At 41.3% G+C, this 15094-nt stretch overlaps 1 protein-coding gene across 9 annotated transcripts in view; it reads left to right on the forward strand.

Annotated features, from left to right (window-relative positions):
- Nucleotides 1–15094, forward strand: part of CUEDC1 (CUE domain containing 1) — a 125018-nt gene that overhangs the window by 80081 nt on the left and 29843 nt on the right. For all 9 annotated transcript variants that reach the window (XM_037880552.2, XM_043531103.1, XM_043531102.1 and 6 more), the window contains one exon: nt 12730–13369. In XM_037880552.2, the coding sequence (XP_037736480.1) occupies nt 13079–13369 (291 nt within the window). In that variant the 5' untranslated portion in view covers nt 12730–13078. The remainder of the gene's footprint in view (nt 1–12729; nt 13370–15094) is intronic.

Consider the following 15094-nt stretch of genomic DNA (forward strand, 5'->3'; position numbering starts at 1 on the left):
TCCATTGAAGCTGTAAAAATCTATACTGCTTATTGCACGTTGTTTTCCAGCTGTTCAGCGAGTGTTTTTTTTCTTTTATTCGTTCCATTATTTTACATGAGAAAGCAGTTAGACAGGCTGGTAATCGACAAGAGCACTCATCTTTACTGTTTGGAAAATCAGCATAACCTTTGCCTTTCTCTAACCTCCTGGCATCTACCCAGTGCTTCATTGACTTTACAAAAATAATTATCAGTAGTGCAATAATTCTAACAGTCTCTGATTCCTGTCATCCAGTCTAGCTGGTTTGTGTTCAATATTTCCAAGTATTCCTTTACTGTACTTGCTCCTTAACAAGAAATATAAAGAAGACTGTCAACAAACAAGTGCTGTAAAGAAGTGTCAACAAACAGAATATGAGGAAATACCCCAAAATAACTAGTGATAAAGGTAAAGATCTCATCTACCTCATAGAGGGTTTATTATGAGCTTAAATGAATCCATGTCTGTAAAGTGGTTTGAAATTCTCTGATAACAGGTACTGTTGAAGTGCATGGGCTAATAAAGATAGATATTTTAATGTATTTACAGTAAATCAACCGTGATTATCATCACTGCAAATTGTGTTCCTTTACATATGTAAACTTAGGAGCACATGAGGGAAAAGGCACAGATCTGTGATCAAAATGTATCATCTCTGCTCTGTCTAATACTTCTCTTCAAAGGCATACTGACAGACTGAAACAGACTTCACAGCAAACTTTTTCCAAACTACAGTGTATTGTGTCATCCATGGTTCTGGAAATAGCTGAACACCGCAATCCCTTAATGTTGTTTAAACCAAGACATGCTGTGGAGCCTTGTTGACGTATAGCATATTGTGCACATACCTAATTTTTAAAATTTTCTGACCAGAAGCTTTCAATTATGCAGTCTGTTACTGCACTTAGACACGCTATGCACTATAATTTAGATGAATTGTCCCAGTCTTCCCTATCATGTTGACTAACAGCTACCTTGGAAAGGAATCACTGATATTAGAACAAGCTGACTTGATCTCTTGCTGACATGGGGCCTGATTTTGAGTAGTGCTGAGCACCCAACTGAAATCAGTGGACTCTTTGGGCACTTGGAATATTGGGTCTGTGTTCTTCACATATAAAGCAACATACTAGGATGCTTTCAGGCCCCTCCCAGAGGGTGAAATTCACCCCTGTGCAGAGGGCCAGTGCAAGGGTTATGCACAAATTAAACCATCAAAAAAGGGTGCATGGGCTTTTGAGCTAGGTCTTTGACCATGGTAGATTTCACCCACACATGGAAAGGGAAGACCCATTTAAAGTAAAATTAAACTGTAAGCACCTCTGAGTAGGGACCTCTGGCACAATGTAAATAATTTATCTGAGCACGATAGTATTAGGCATGCAGCAATTCTTAGATTCTAGGTCCAGAAAGGACCATTGTTGTTGTCTAGGCTGACCTCTTGTATAGCACAGGCCACAGAAGTTCCCCCAAATAATTCCCCCCCGCAATATAATACAGGTTAGATGGGTAGCGAGTAGGGTTTGTTTTATCCTACCTCTATTTACTAAATGACCTTCCACAGTTGCATCAGGCATAACATCTTTTAAACAAGGCTAAACCTCATAACTTATTGTTTTTTTTTTTAAAGGATACTAAATTAGATGCCCCTATATGACAAAGACAGATAATATCAACTGGCTTTGTTTAAGATACATTATTTAAAGTAAAGAGTTTATCACTGGGGCCCTTTTTACAGAAACAAGATCATAAAGAAAATTTTTAAAAAATTCAGAAAAGGTGCTTCACTTTAAGCATATGCTACAGTATCATTGACTGCATTGGAACTTAAACATGTGCTTAAGCTCCCATCCTGAACAGGAATGCTTTCCTAAGCTGGGGGCTAAATACTGAAGTGAATGGGAGTTGTGTCCTAGTAAGGAATGTGTAAATCCTGAGGTCTCAGTCCTACAAGTTGTTCCATGTGGGCAGACTGTGACCACAAATGTTGGGATCAGAGATTTAGTAAGGACATGGGATTTGGCCCAGTGTATGAAGACACTTATATGGCAAGCAATTTACTATATTCTCAGCAGTGGCTACTCTGGTCTGAATGTACCTTCAAGTGACATATTCATATGCATTTTGCCATGGAGTATAAAGCAAGCTGTTGATTTCCCTTGTTGTCCAAAGAGCAGACTAACACCCAATCAGTGGAGGTCGCTTGCTCTTTCTTTGTGTGGTTCTAGGTGCTTAAAATTCCACTTGTCTTCTAGGATGAATTCAATTGACAACCACTGAGTTCTAGTAAGCAAGCAACCAAAAGAGACACCCTTTTTTATAGAATGTTTGGAATATTGAGGTTCTAAGACTAAATTTTTGTCTTTACAAAGCTGTTCTTTATACTAAGCTGCCATGTTTTTGAATAAGCTTTCGTGAGCTACAGCTCACTTCATCGAAAGCTCATGCTCAAATAAATTTGTTAGTCTCTAAGGTGCCACAAGTACTCCTTTTCTTTTTGCGAATACAGACTAACACGGCTGCTACTCTGAAACATGTTTTTGAATGGCCTTCTTTGTGTCTCATGGGGTGATCAGAACAGTACACAAGATCCCCTGCAGAATTCCCACAGTTTGACCACAAATGTCACTAGGGTCATCGCTAGATTCCTGTTGTTCCCTGGTCAGAGGTTAGTAATCAATTCATTAAGAAGAGACTTCTGCCAATTCAGTTTTTTTCTGAGGTGGGTTTAAAGAGACTCTGTTATTACTTTTTCCCTTCTTTCACCAGCATCAGGAAAGCATAATGACGATGTGTTGGTTTATAATGTGAATTGACATGATACCATCAGCCTAGCAAGTGGGAGCACCAATGAGATATTTTGTTGTTATTTGACTTCAGAGATCAAAGTATTTGTAGCGCTCTGTGTAGTTACTACATCATAGCTGATATCCTGGCTCGCCACTGCTTTTATTTCTCTTTAGTATTCATTACTTTTAAAAACATCTGTAATACGTATTTTTATCTAATCAGCACATTAGGTTTTCTGAACTGCACTCAAATCTCCCTTAGCGACTGTCTTGGTAGTTTAAAATAAAATGTAAGTGTGAAGGGGGACCAGGGGCCAGAATGTAACACTGAAAATGTATGTTTCCTCACTGGTTACCACGGTTTCTCTGACAAAGGAATTCCACTCTCTTGCAATTATGCACCATGGTACTTCGCTGTTTTCTGGAGTCAGATAATCAGATGGTGAAGCAGGACAGGCCTCTTAGTAACTGCTACATGTTCAACAGGTTAACAACCAAACATGTAGGCCTGGGTTCCGTTGACAGTTACCTGACTTAATGCCTTTGAACAAACAAGGGGAAAGAAATATGATCTAGTGGCTAATGCAAGGAAATGGAAGACCTAAGGGCTGGGTTTCATTCCTGGCTCTGCCCAAGATCACACAGCAAGTCTATATCAAGTCCCTTAAACTTTTTGCCTCAGTTTCCCCATATGCAAAATACTTGAGATGTAATGCTTGTCAGTTGTCAAGCCCTTTTCAGTTTTTGGGTAGAAGTTGCAAAGTATAGGGTAAGCCCTCTAAGATGCTGAGTGGCTCCTAACTCTCAATGAAATTGACATCAGGATCTCGCTGTTCTCTGCCATGAAGCCTAGAAAAAAACTTGACAACAGTTAAGCTGCTAGTGTATCATGCTGACAATATTGTTGCATTGTTTCCCTCTCAGACTATTTGTATGAATCTGTTGTCTCTTGTACTATTTACATTGTTTGGTGTTTGGGGCAGAGACTGTCTTTTTGTTCTGTGTTTGTAGAGTACCTAGCACAGTGGGGCCCTGGTCCATTATTAATAAATAGGCAGTCAGAATTCTAGGCCCCAGTTCTGCAATTTGATCAGTGTGGGTGCAGGGATGCTCCTACATGGTTCTAGTTGCAGGATCTCAACCTTGGTTTGGAAAGGCAACAAATTAGTTTAGGTTGGATTTAGGGCAACAGTCTGAGGAGAGATTAACCATAAAAAAATAAAATCCAAACAGGGACCTTCCTTCTCAAAGAACTAGTGGAAAAGTGTCCTATATATACAGCAGAAACCAGCAACAAAACCAAAATGCTCTCGTTTTCGTAGTGTAGGTGGAAGATTAATTGATAAATCTGATGGAATGTGAGAAATGAAAAAATCCCAGTGTGGTAAATTCAAAAAGCAGGAGGAATTCCAGCAGAGGAATACATTTGTGAAATGTCACAGTTAACATATGTCTGGCTTTACCATTTGCCCAGTAATAAGTGCTTTCCCATGTAGAAAAGTTTGTTTGCAGTAAGCACATCTCTCTTCAAAGACCTGTGCAGGGTACAGCTCATATTGCTCAAGGCTAGGTGCTTTGGTGTGAGACTCAGTAAACACTGGCTGACCTATCAGACACTGGGTGAGGACATGGTTTGTACTGCTTCCTGCACTGATGATTGGAACAACTTTACAACAAAACAGCCTTCTTACTGTCCCTGCATGAACCCTGATTTTCAGAGCCCTGCTGTTAACCTGCTATATTGGGCCAGAACTCAGGGAAAGTTTGTTGGGGGTAGTTTAGGGAGGGCAGGTTGGTTGGGAGCAGAACTTGATTGAGTAGTAATGTGATACAGGAAGTTCTACTGATTCCTCATGAGTCATATTGGCACCTCCCTGTCCTTTCATATTATGTTTGGAGAGAGGCAAGGGACCCGGAGCTGGGAGATCTGGGTTCTGTTTCCAGCGTTGTCATGGGGCAAGTCCTTTTCCCCTCTCTATGCTTCCGCTTCCCCATTTGTACAATGGGAATGAGGTATACAATAATTTATTTTATTACAGTTACTATGTAGCACGTTGGATGGATTGATGGCAATTCTGTTTACAGTGACCTGAGGCTACCAGCATATAAGGTTACTGCCCGCTTCCCCACCCACCTTGTCCCTACACACTGACTGCCAGCTGGGTGGGAACCCACAACTCCCTACAACAACCAACCTTGGAGAGATAGAAGTATCGCATTTGTCAATGGATGCCAAAGAGAGCAAGCCCCCACTATCCTGAATCCTGTGTTGGAAAATGTGTCGTTCCCCCCCAATATGGATTGTGTCACACAACTCCAGGGCTAGATGTCAAGGCCAGGCCGGGGGCGGCCAACATGACTGGTCAGTTATCAAGCTGTGATAAGGAGACATGTCATGGAGTCAGGGTCGAGCCAAGTGAGGGTATTAGGAAGTCGGGGTCAGGCACTGAGTTGCAGGCAGGAGACGTGCAATGGAATTGGGGTTGAGCCAGGTCAGGATACCAGGAAGTCAGGGTCAGGCATCAGGTTACAGACAGGAAGCAAGTAGTGGAGTTGGGGATGAACTGGGGTCAGGAGCCAGAGTCTAAGGTTCATGGTAATGCAAGGTCTGGAGCATAAGCGGCTAGTCTTCATAGTTGCTCAGACAGCTCCCTATAATGATTTCCTGGCTTATATACTGGCATGGATCAATCAGTGAGCTGCAAGGCGGCTGCCAAGGCTCCACTAGGTGGAACTTCCTGCAGTATTTAGCTTTACAGGGTCACCCAGCAGAAACCCAGCATGAGCTCCAAATGGCAATGTGTAAGTGCTGGTGGCCCAGAACCACGATGATCTCAGGTTCTAGTCCCACAGGTACTTACACTAGAGCAGCGGTTCTCAAACTTTAGCAATGTGAGGACCCCCATTTTGATTTAAAATTTTTTGGGGACCTCCAAACCCCTCCACTCAGCCCTAGGCACCACCCCCACTCCACCCATTTCCCCAAGTCCTCTCCCCGCCTCTTCCTGCTCCCCGCTTCCTCCATACGCACTCCCTCTGTCACTTGCTCTCCCCCACCTTCACTCACTTTCACTAGGCTGGGGCAGGGGGTTGGGGTGCAGGGTGCAGGCTCTGGGAGGGAATTTTGGGTGTGGGAGGGGGTATGGGCTCTGGCTGGGGAGCGCTTACCTCGAGCAGCTCTCGAAAGCAACTGGCATATCTCTCAGGCAGCAGCTCCTAGGCGGGGGGGGGGCCAAGGGATCTCCACGTGCTGCCACTGCCTGCAAGCACTGCCCCTGCAGCTTGCATTGGCCAGAAACTGCAGCCAGTGGGAGCTGCAGAGTTGGCACTCAGGGTGGGGACAGCCTGCTGAGACCCCCTGACCCCTGCACCAGGGGCCACAGGGATGTGCCGGCTGCTTCCAGGAGCGGCACAGGACCCACTGTGTGGCCAGACTTTTAGTGCCTAAAATCTCCCGGTTTGGCTTCAGTAGCCTCTGGGAGATAGAGGTGGGAGGAGTTGATCGAGGGAGAGGGAGGAGTTGATCAGTGGGGCCCGTGGACCCCTTGGAGTACCTCGGGCACCCCCAGGCGTCCGCAGACCCCAGTTTGAGAAACGCTGCATTAGAGCCTTCCTTATGCTGCATGTTCTAATGTCCTGTCTATGCTGCAAACATAGCTGAATTGAAGGAACCATTTACCGCGTGGTGGTTAATGGTGCAGGGCTGTGCATATTTGCGGATACAGTTTAAACATGGTTCAATCCAATCTGCGTTGCCGTACAAAACCATATGTAATTGTACCAGAGGACAGCCATGCAACAGTGCCCCCCCTTCCCGCCCCAAACATGGGTGCTGTTGTAGTGTAGACGTGTTCTCATTTGAAACCATGTTTATATTGAGTTTATGCGTGGCTCTGTAATGCAGTTAAGAGCTAGTGGAGATGGGGCACAGAGTGTATGATTGTGCTAGGATTAGGCATTCATCTGAGGATGGGGTGGATGAATGCTTATAAACAAAGATCCCATTTTTTCATTGAGGAGGGAGGATAATCTTATGGCTGAGGCACTGGACTGGGCCTCCCAAAAGGGTTAAATTCTGTGCTCTGCCACAGACTTCTTAGGTGATTTTGGGCCCGTCATTTAATCTCTGTGTCTCCTGTTCCTTAATTGTAAAATGGGAACAGTGCTGTTCCTGACTCCCACTCCCTCTTTGTCTTGTTCATTTAGGTCAGTGGTTCTTAACCTATTTACCACTGTGGGCTGCATATGCAGCTTTCTATGTGTTATGTGGGCTGCATCCACGCAACATATATACTACCTGTATGGCCCTGAGGATGTCTCGTGGGCCACAACTGTTTGCTGATTGGTCCGCAAGCCGCCTGCAGCCCACAGGGTGAGAATCACTAATTTAGATTGTGAACTCTTTGGAGCAGGGACAGCCTCTCAGTATATGTATATACAATGCCTAGCACAATGAGGCCCTATAGTTACTACTGTAATACAAATAATTAGGGTCATAAAATGATTTTAAAAATTGACTGCGATTAATTACAATATTAAAAAAATTAGGTCACAGTTTTAATTGCACTGTTAAACAATAATAGAATATGAATGTATAGTAAGTATTTTTGGATGTTTTTCTACCTTTTCAAAATATATTGATTTCAATTACAATGCAGAATACAAAATAAGACAGGAAAAAAAGGGGGACATGGGTGCACCCCAGAATACTTACTAAACAGAGTGCTCCCATGAGGCATCAGTGACAGAACAGGGCATTGTTTTGAAAAGAGACTTCAAACAGAAGTGCAAAATTAAGTGCATCCGTCTAATGTTTCTGTTGGGCTTAGTACAGTTCCCTTGAGGGATCTCTACTGCATTGTCATTGTTCTTTGCTTGGATACTGGGCTACTCTGTGCAGCCTGTTAAATTGCTTAGAATAACTCAAGGTGTAAAAGCCTGCAGCTTTATTGCTAACATGAACTGGTTAGTATAAGGAACATAACTTTCATGCATAATACATATACATGATAATCAAACAGTTATGCGTGGGTGACTTAAGAGGTTAAGAGGCTATATAGCTCTGCCTAATGGTTTTGAATCTGATTACATGACGTTGCTAAGGTCCTTCTGACATTTTTATTTTAAAATAATTTGATTTGGGTTCTTTTGTCATTAAATATAATTTCTGGAACAGTTGTATTGAACTCTCCACGTGCCAATTAAGAAAAAGCCCTTGAAAATGTACACTATGGACCAAAATTGTCCTTGGTGTAAGTCTGTTAATCAGTGGAGTTAATCTAGAGATGAATTTGGCCCTGTGTCTCCAAATGAGAGGCAGGAGCTATATAATCTGTTTATGGTAGGGCTGTCAAGCAATTAGAATATTAATTGCAATTAATCGCACAATTAATCATGCTATTAAACAATAATAGAATACTATTTATATACATATTTTTGGAGGTTTTCCACATTTTCAAATATATTGGTTCAGTTACAACACAGAATACAAAGTGTACATTGCTCACTTTATGTTTATTTTTATTGTAAATATTTGCACTGTAAAAATAAAATAAATAGTATTTTTCAATTCACTTAATACAAGTACTGTAGTGTAATCACTTTATCATGAAAGTTGAACTTACAAATGTAAAATTATGTAAAAAAAACACGGCATTCAAAAATAAAACAATGTAAAACTTTAGAGCCTACAAGTCCACTCAGTCCTACTTCTTGTTCAGCCAATCGCTCGGACAAACAAGTTTTGTTTACATTTGCAGGAGATAATGCTGCCCACTTCTTGTTTACAATGTAACCTGAAAGTGAGAACAGGCATTCACATGGCACTGTTGTAGTCAGCATTGCAAAATATTTACGTGCCAAATGTGCTAAAGATTCATATGTCCCGTCATGCTTCAACCACCATTCCAGAGGACATGCGTCCATGCTGATGACGGGTTCTGCTCGATAACAATCCAAAGCAGTGCAGGCCAACACATGTTCATTTTCATCATCTGAGTCAGATGCCACCAGCAGAAAGTTGATTTTCTTCTTTGGTGGTTTGGGTTCTTTAGTTTCTGCATTGGAGTGCTGCTCTTTTAAGACTTCCAAAAGCATGCTCCAGATCTTGTCCCGATCAGATTTTGGGTTGAATGCTGTACCTTCTTTGCTTTTTGTCAAATTTGCAGTGAAAGTGTTCTTAAAATGAACAACATGCAGGGTCATCATCCGAGACTGCTATAACATGAAATATATGGCAGAATGCAGGTAAAACACAGAGCAGGAGACATACAATTCTCCCCCAAGGAGTTCAGTCACAAATTTAATTAACGCATTATTTTTTTAAAAAGTGTCATCAGCATGGAAGCATGTCCTTTGGAATGGTGGCCAAAGCATGAAGGGGCATATGAATGTTTAGCATATCTGGCACGTTAATACCTTGCAATGCCGGCTACAAAAGTGCCATGCGAACGTCTGTTCTCACTTTCAGGTGATGCTATAAATAAGCGGGCAGCTTTATCTCCCGTAAATGTAAACAAATGTGTTTCTCTTAGTGAATGGCTGCACAAGAAGTAGGACAGAATGGACTTGTAGGTGCTGAAGTTTTAAATTGTTTTGTTTTTGAGTGCAGTTATGTAACAGCAACAAAAATCTATGTTTGTAAGTTGCGCTTTCACGATAAAGAGATTGAACTGCGGTACTTGTAGGAGGTGAATTGAAAAATAGTGTTTGTTTTGTTTATCATTTTTATAGTGCAAATAAAAATAATATAAAGTGAGTACTGTACACTTTGTATTCTGCATTGTAATGGAAATCAATATATTTGAAAATGTAGAAAAACATCCAAAATATTTAATAAATTTCAATTGGTATTCTATTGTTTATTAGTGTGATTAAAACTGCGATTAATTGTGATTAATTTTTTTAAGTTAATCACTTGAGTTAACTGCGATTAATTGACAGTCCTAGTTTATGTTTTAAAGTGAATTTCAATCTTGAATTTGGTGACTTTTCCCTATGTTTGATTTGCCATATTTGCAAGGTGTTTATCTGCTGTTTTGAAATTGTTGAAGTTGGTTTTACTTATTTTCTCTGTTTAGAGAGACACTTAATTATCTATAAATAATAACACTGCAGTTGGAGATTTTGAATGGTTTTATTTAGATTGTAACTCTTTGGGGTAGAAAATGCCGTTATTGTTTGTTCAGATGGTAAGCTCTTTGGGGCAGAGGCCATCTTTTTGTTCTGTGTTTGTAGCACATCAGAATCCTGAGTCCATGACTGATTGGGGTTTCTGTGTGCTACTATAATATGAATGATTGGCTGCACAGTTGTTTTTTTTTCTGGACACATTCTCTTGGAAGTTATCGCATTCCTTTGATTAGGGAATCCAGTACTTCCTTTTTTTTTTTTTTTTTTTTTAAAAGCATACTAACCTCCTCCTTAGAGCTGTTATTCTCATGAATTTCTAAAGTATCAAGGTGGGATTTATTAAAGAGGAATTTATAACCGTGCCAGAAGATAGATATGATGACTTGGAAAGGGGAGTAAAGCAATGTGTTATCCAAATTGTGGTGACGCCTGTTCCTTTTGCGGCTCTTGTTCTGAATGAGAACACTGAACTGCTCTTTCTCAATAGCAAATCCAAGTGACTGTGTTTTATACAAATGTTTGACAGTTTTAAAATCTCCCTCTGAAGCTCCCTCTGCAGATAACTGTGCTCATTTCCATAAGTGTCATATAAACATGTCTGCTTAGTCGCTGTGAAATGTTAATAAATATTTGAAAATACAGTGTTGTGCTGTTTAGGGAGAGTGTGTGGGTTAGTGGTTAGAACGGCATTGGAAGCCAGGACTTGACAGACACAAAAACACAATTGTGGTCCGCCTAGTCATGCTTTTCCTCCCAGCCTGTCAGGGTTCCTTCCCCACTCTGAACTTTAGGGTACAGATGTGGGGACCCGCATGAAAGACCCCCTAAACTTATTCTTACCAGCTTAGGTTAAAAATTTCTCCAAGGTACAAACTTTGCCTTGTCCTTGAACAGTATGCTGCCACCACCAAGCGTTTTAAACAAAGAACAGGGAAAGAGACCACATGGAGAAGTCTTTCCCCAAAATATCCCCCCAAGCCCTATACCCTCTTTCCTGGGGAGACTTGAGAATAATATCCCAACCAATTGGTTACAATATCATCAAAGACCCAAACCCCTGGATTTTGGAACAATAGAAAAATCAGTCAGGTTCTTAAAAAGAAGGATTTTATTAAAAATAAAAGAAAGGTAAAAATCATCTCTGTAAAATCAGGATGGAAAATACTTTACAGGGTATTCAGATTCAAAACACAGAGGATCCCCCTCTGGGCAAAACCTTAAAGTTACAGAAAACAGGAATAAATCTCCCTCTTAGCACGGAAAATTCACATAAAACAAAAGATAAACTAATCCGCCTTGCATGGCTTACCTATACTGGTTGCAATATTGGAGACTTGGATTAGGATGGGTTGGAGAAGATGGATTTCTGTCTGGCCTTTCTCAGTCCCAAGAGAGAACAACCACGTAAACAAAGAGCACAAGCAAAAGCCTCCCCCCTCCCCCAAGATTTGAAAGTATCTTGTCCCCTTATTGGTCCTTTGGGTCAGGTGCCAGCCAGGTTAGCTGAGCTTCTTAACCGTTTACAGGTAACAGGATGTTGCCTCTGGCCAGGAGGGATTTTATAGCACTGTATATAGAAAGGTGGTTACCCTTCCCTTTATATTTATGACACAGCCTAGGAGGTAAAAGTATATTTCTCTGTCTACTGATGCCCATTACTGTGGTATCTGCGTACCAGTTGTATTTCTTTGGCTGGAGAGATGCGTCCAAAGTTTTGACAGACCCAGGCCCCGTTTCCAGCTTTGTTTCACTCCTGCTTGGTCCTTGAGATAAGTCTCATTATTATCTGGACTTAATGTGGCTAAGGTAGAATGTAATATTAGTGCATCAACTATGAGAAAGAGACCGAGAGACTTTTTCCTTTGGACCATATGAACTGGAACCATAATCTCACTGAATATTAAATCTCACCAAATGAGGGTAAATCCATCCTCATCATCGTATCCACTCATTATACTCCACACCTGAACATAGCCATTATATGAACAACATACCCCCATATCTCAGTGTCTGTACTTTGACCCGTTAACCTTTTACCCCCAGTCAGGGATATTGCAGATTATGTATTTCTTATGCCATCTGATCCTAAACCGAATTTTGCACCCCTTGATAATCTGTACCTTATTCCCTGATAACCAGAAACTTCTACTCTTAAACTCTGTACCATTTTTTTATTTTAACATCATCTTAATAAAATTATTAAATCAGTTTAATATATGCAGCGTCCTCTTCTATCCTGGGAACTGTCTCCTGCCTTAGACTTTGTGACAGGCTAATAGGTAATTAACAGCTAATAGGTACAAACAGTCTTTAGCAACTGTGACACTGTTTGTTAAGCCCCATGGCCTTGCTATTGGCCAAGCAGAATAGACATACATAGTGTAAATGACCTATGTGTTCTGTGAATGGAGCTGGTCAGAACTGAAGGGTGTTTGTTTTGTTTTGTTTATTTTTTTAAATTGTGTTGTTTCCCAGTAGAGGGTTGGAAACGCACCCATTTTCACTATTTTTTTTCCTCCTTCCCACCCCCCACTTATTTTTTTAAAATCAAAATTTTGATCAGAAACATTCTTGACATTTTTTTGAAATGTTTCATTTACTGAAAACCAGGTGCTTCACACATTCTCTTTCTCTCAATGATTTCAAGATAATTTTTGACAAACTTCCAGAAATATTTAGAGGGAAGTCCACATCTTTCCACCAAACCCCCCTTCTTTCTATTAAAAAAAAGTTCTGATCTGTTTTTCCCACAATTCTGTTCCAAGCATGTTTTGTTTCTTGTTCCCAGGTTACATTATGCTCCAGTGTCTCAGGAGGCTGTCGTGTTGCTGAAGACCTGTCCTGCACAGGACTCCAGTGGAGAACTGCTTGGAACCAGGCCCCTCCATGTTGGCACAGCAATCCCTGCTCTTCTGTTGAGGCATCCTGGATGTCTCCCCTTTGTGTGCTGGATTACTGGGCAGTAGTGCTAAAGGATGGCTATGTAGCTTCTTGACCACAAAGCCGACAGGTGGCGCCCTCCCCTCCCACCTCTTCCTCACCTAGGATTTATAGTCTCTCTCTCTCTCTCTTTTTTTTTTTTAATTTCTACAGCAGGTTTTAAAAGATTAAACATTTTTCAAAAACAGCTCTCAAAAATGACAAGCCTGTTCCGGCGGAGCAGCAGCAATGGCAGCTCAAGGAACAGCTCTTCCACCCAGGAACTCAACAACAGCCGGCCCACCAGGCAGGTGCGACGGCTGGAGTTCAACCAGGCCATGGAGGATTTCAAGACTATGTTCCCCAATATGGATTATGACATTATTGAATGTGTTTTGAGAGCTAACAATGGAGCTGTGGATGCCACCATTGACCAGCTCTTACAGATGAATTTAGACGGCAGTGGTTATGATGACAGCTCGGACTCAGATGACAGTATTCCCCCAGAGGTAACGTTCATTACCCCCGCATCTTGCATGGGTTGGGGTCTTTGTTCACTGGCATCCAGGAAAAGGATCGGAGTTCTTGTCTATAGACAGGGACTATGTGGTTGGACTCCTGGGTTCTGTTATCAGCGTTTCTTGTGTGACCTGAGACAAGTGATTTAGCCTCATTGTACTTCAGTTTCCCCACCTGTATAGTGATTATAATACTGTCCCGCTTTACAGTGTGGTTTTATTTACCAGCACTTTAAAGCACCATGACATCCTCAGATGAAAGACACTGTATTAGGCTCCAATTCAGCAAAGCATTTGAGCACACACTTAACTTTTAAGCATGTGAATAGTCCCACTGAAATCATGTGCCTATGTGCAAGTACATTGACTTCACACACTTAAACTTCCAGTACAGTATAAATACAATGAAGTCAATAAGACTACTCGCATGCTTGACAATTATGTACATGTTCATGGAGCACTGCACTTCATTCTTTGAGGTGCATTCTCTCTCTCTCTCTCTCTCTCTCTCTCTAATATATATATATTTAGGAAGTGTCTGCTCATTCAAGAAATGTACATGTGTATATTATACTGGTATAATGGTATAATATCCAGACAGTGTATTAATTAAAGGAATCTCTTTTCTCATGTCATATTTTACCTTCAGTGTATTCTGAAGTTTTAGGTTGTCCCTCAAGAGCTAGGTGGATTGGTAGTGGAATATAAACATTCTTTTTTACCTTTGTGATTGGTTCAACTGCAGTTTGGAGGGTGATCACCAAAGCTGATTACATTTGGCAGCCCTTGCGTTGTTTATATGCCATGAGAAGGTGCAGTTAGAGTGCCTGGTCCAATAGCACTGGTGCTGAGAGCATGAAACATCACCATGGTTTGGCCCTACATTTGGAACTGAGTTAATTGAATCTTTGTCACTAAAGAGGAAGGAAGGAAGCAAATCCTTTGAGTAAGTAGTAGTCATATTGCCTTAGTTTTCAGAGCAGAAGTGCACTAAAGAGTCTCAGCTTTGCAATGCTATTGTCACAGGAAATGTCGGCAACAAGTATTTAACATATTCTCTGTATTCAGTTCTATGCTCTTTCATTTCCGCATTCCGCATGTACCTTGAGATTGAAGAGTAGCTATGATCAGGATTTCTTTGCTGTAAGCAGGACAAATGCAAGATCTGATAAAGAGAAGGCAAAACATTGAAGCAAAGTAACTAGGAACAGCATAGCTAATACTTAATGACCTAGAAGGAAACCAAGATGGTGAAGTGAGGATGCATCTAAATGTTATGGGGGGTCTAGTTTGCTCTTAATGCATGTTTACAGCTCTCCCTCCCCCCGTGTGGGCATGAAGTGTGTGAGTTCTCTGTTGCTCAGTGTGTGTGTTGTATACCTTTCTCTGTGTCTTATTTACAGAGGATGTGAGTCTGTTACAGCCCCCAGTTATAGAGCCTGTCTCTTCACCTTGAGCTGTAGATACTCATGTTTCAGGTCTGGTTCAATCCCTGGTGGCAGCCAAGATAGTGGCCATCACATGTACACATAAAGTCTCACTTGGTGAGTTCCCTGTGCTGGGGCATAGCAAGCCATCCCTTTCCTATGTCTGCTGATAAGAAAAACAGCGGTATGTTCCGACGTCAATAATAAAAATGAAACAGAGTTAAAGTTCTGACTCCCAACACTTACTTTCTTTAACCTCTTAGTAGAAAATGATGACATGAGTGCATGA

The sequence above is a fragment of the Chelonia mydas genome, chromosome 17 (genome assembly GCF_015237465.2).
Source record: "Chelonia mydas isolate rCheMyd1 chromosome 17, rCheMyd1.pri.v2, whole genome shotgun sequence".
Classification (NCBI taxonomy): Eukaryota; Metazoa; Chordata; order Testudines; family Cheloniidae; genus Chelonia; species Chelonia mydas.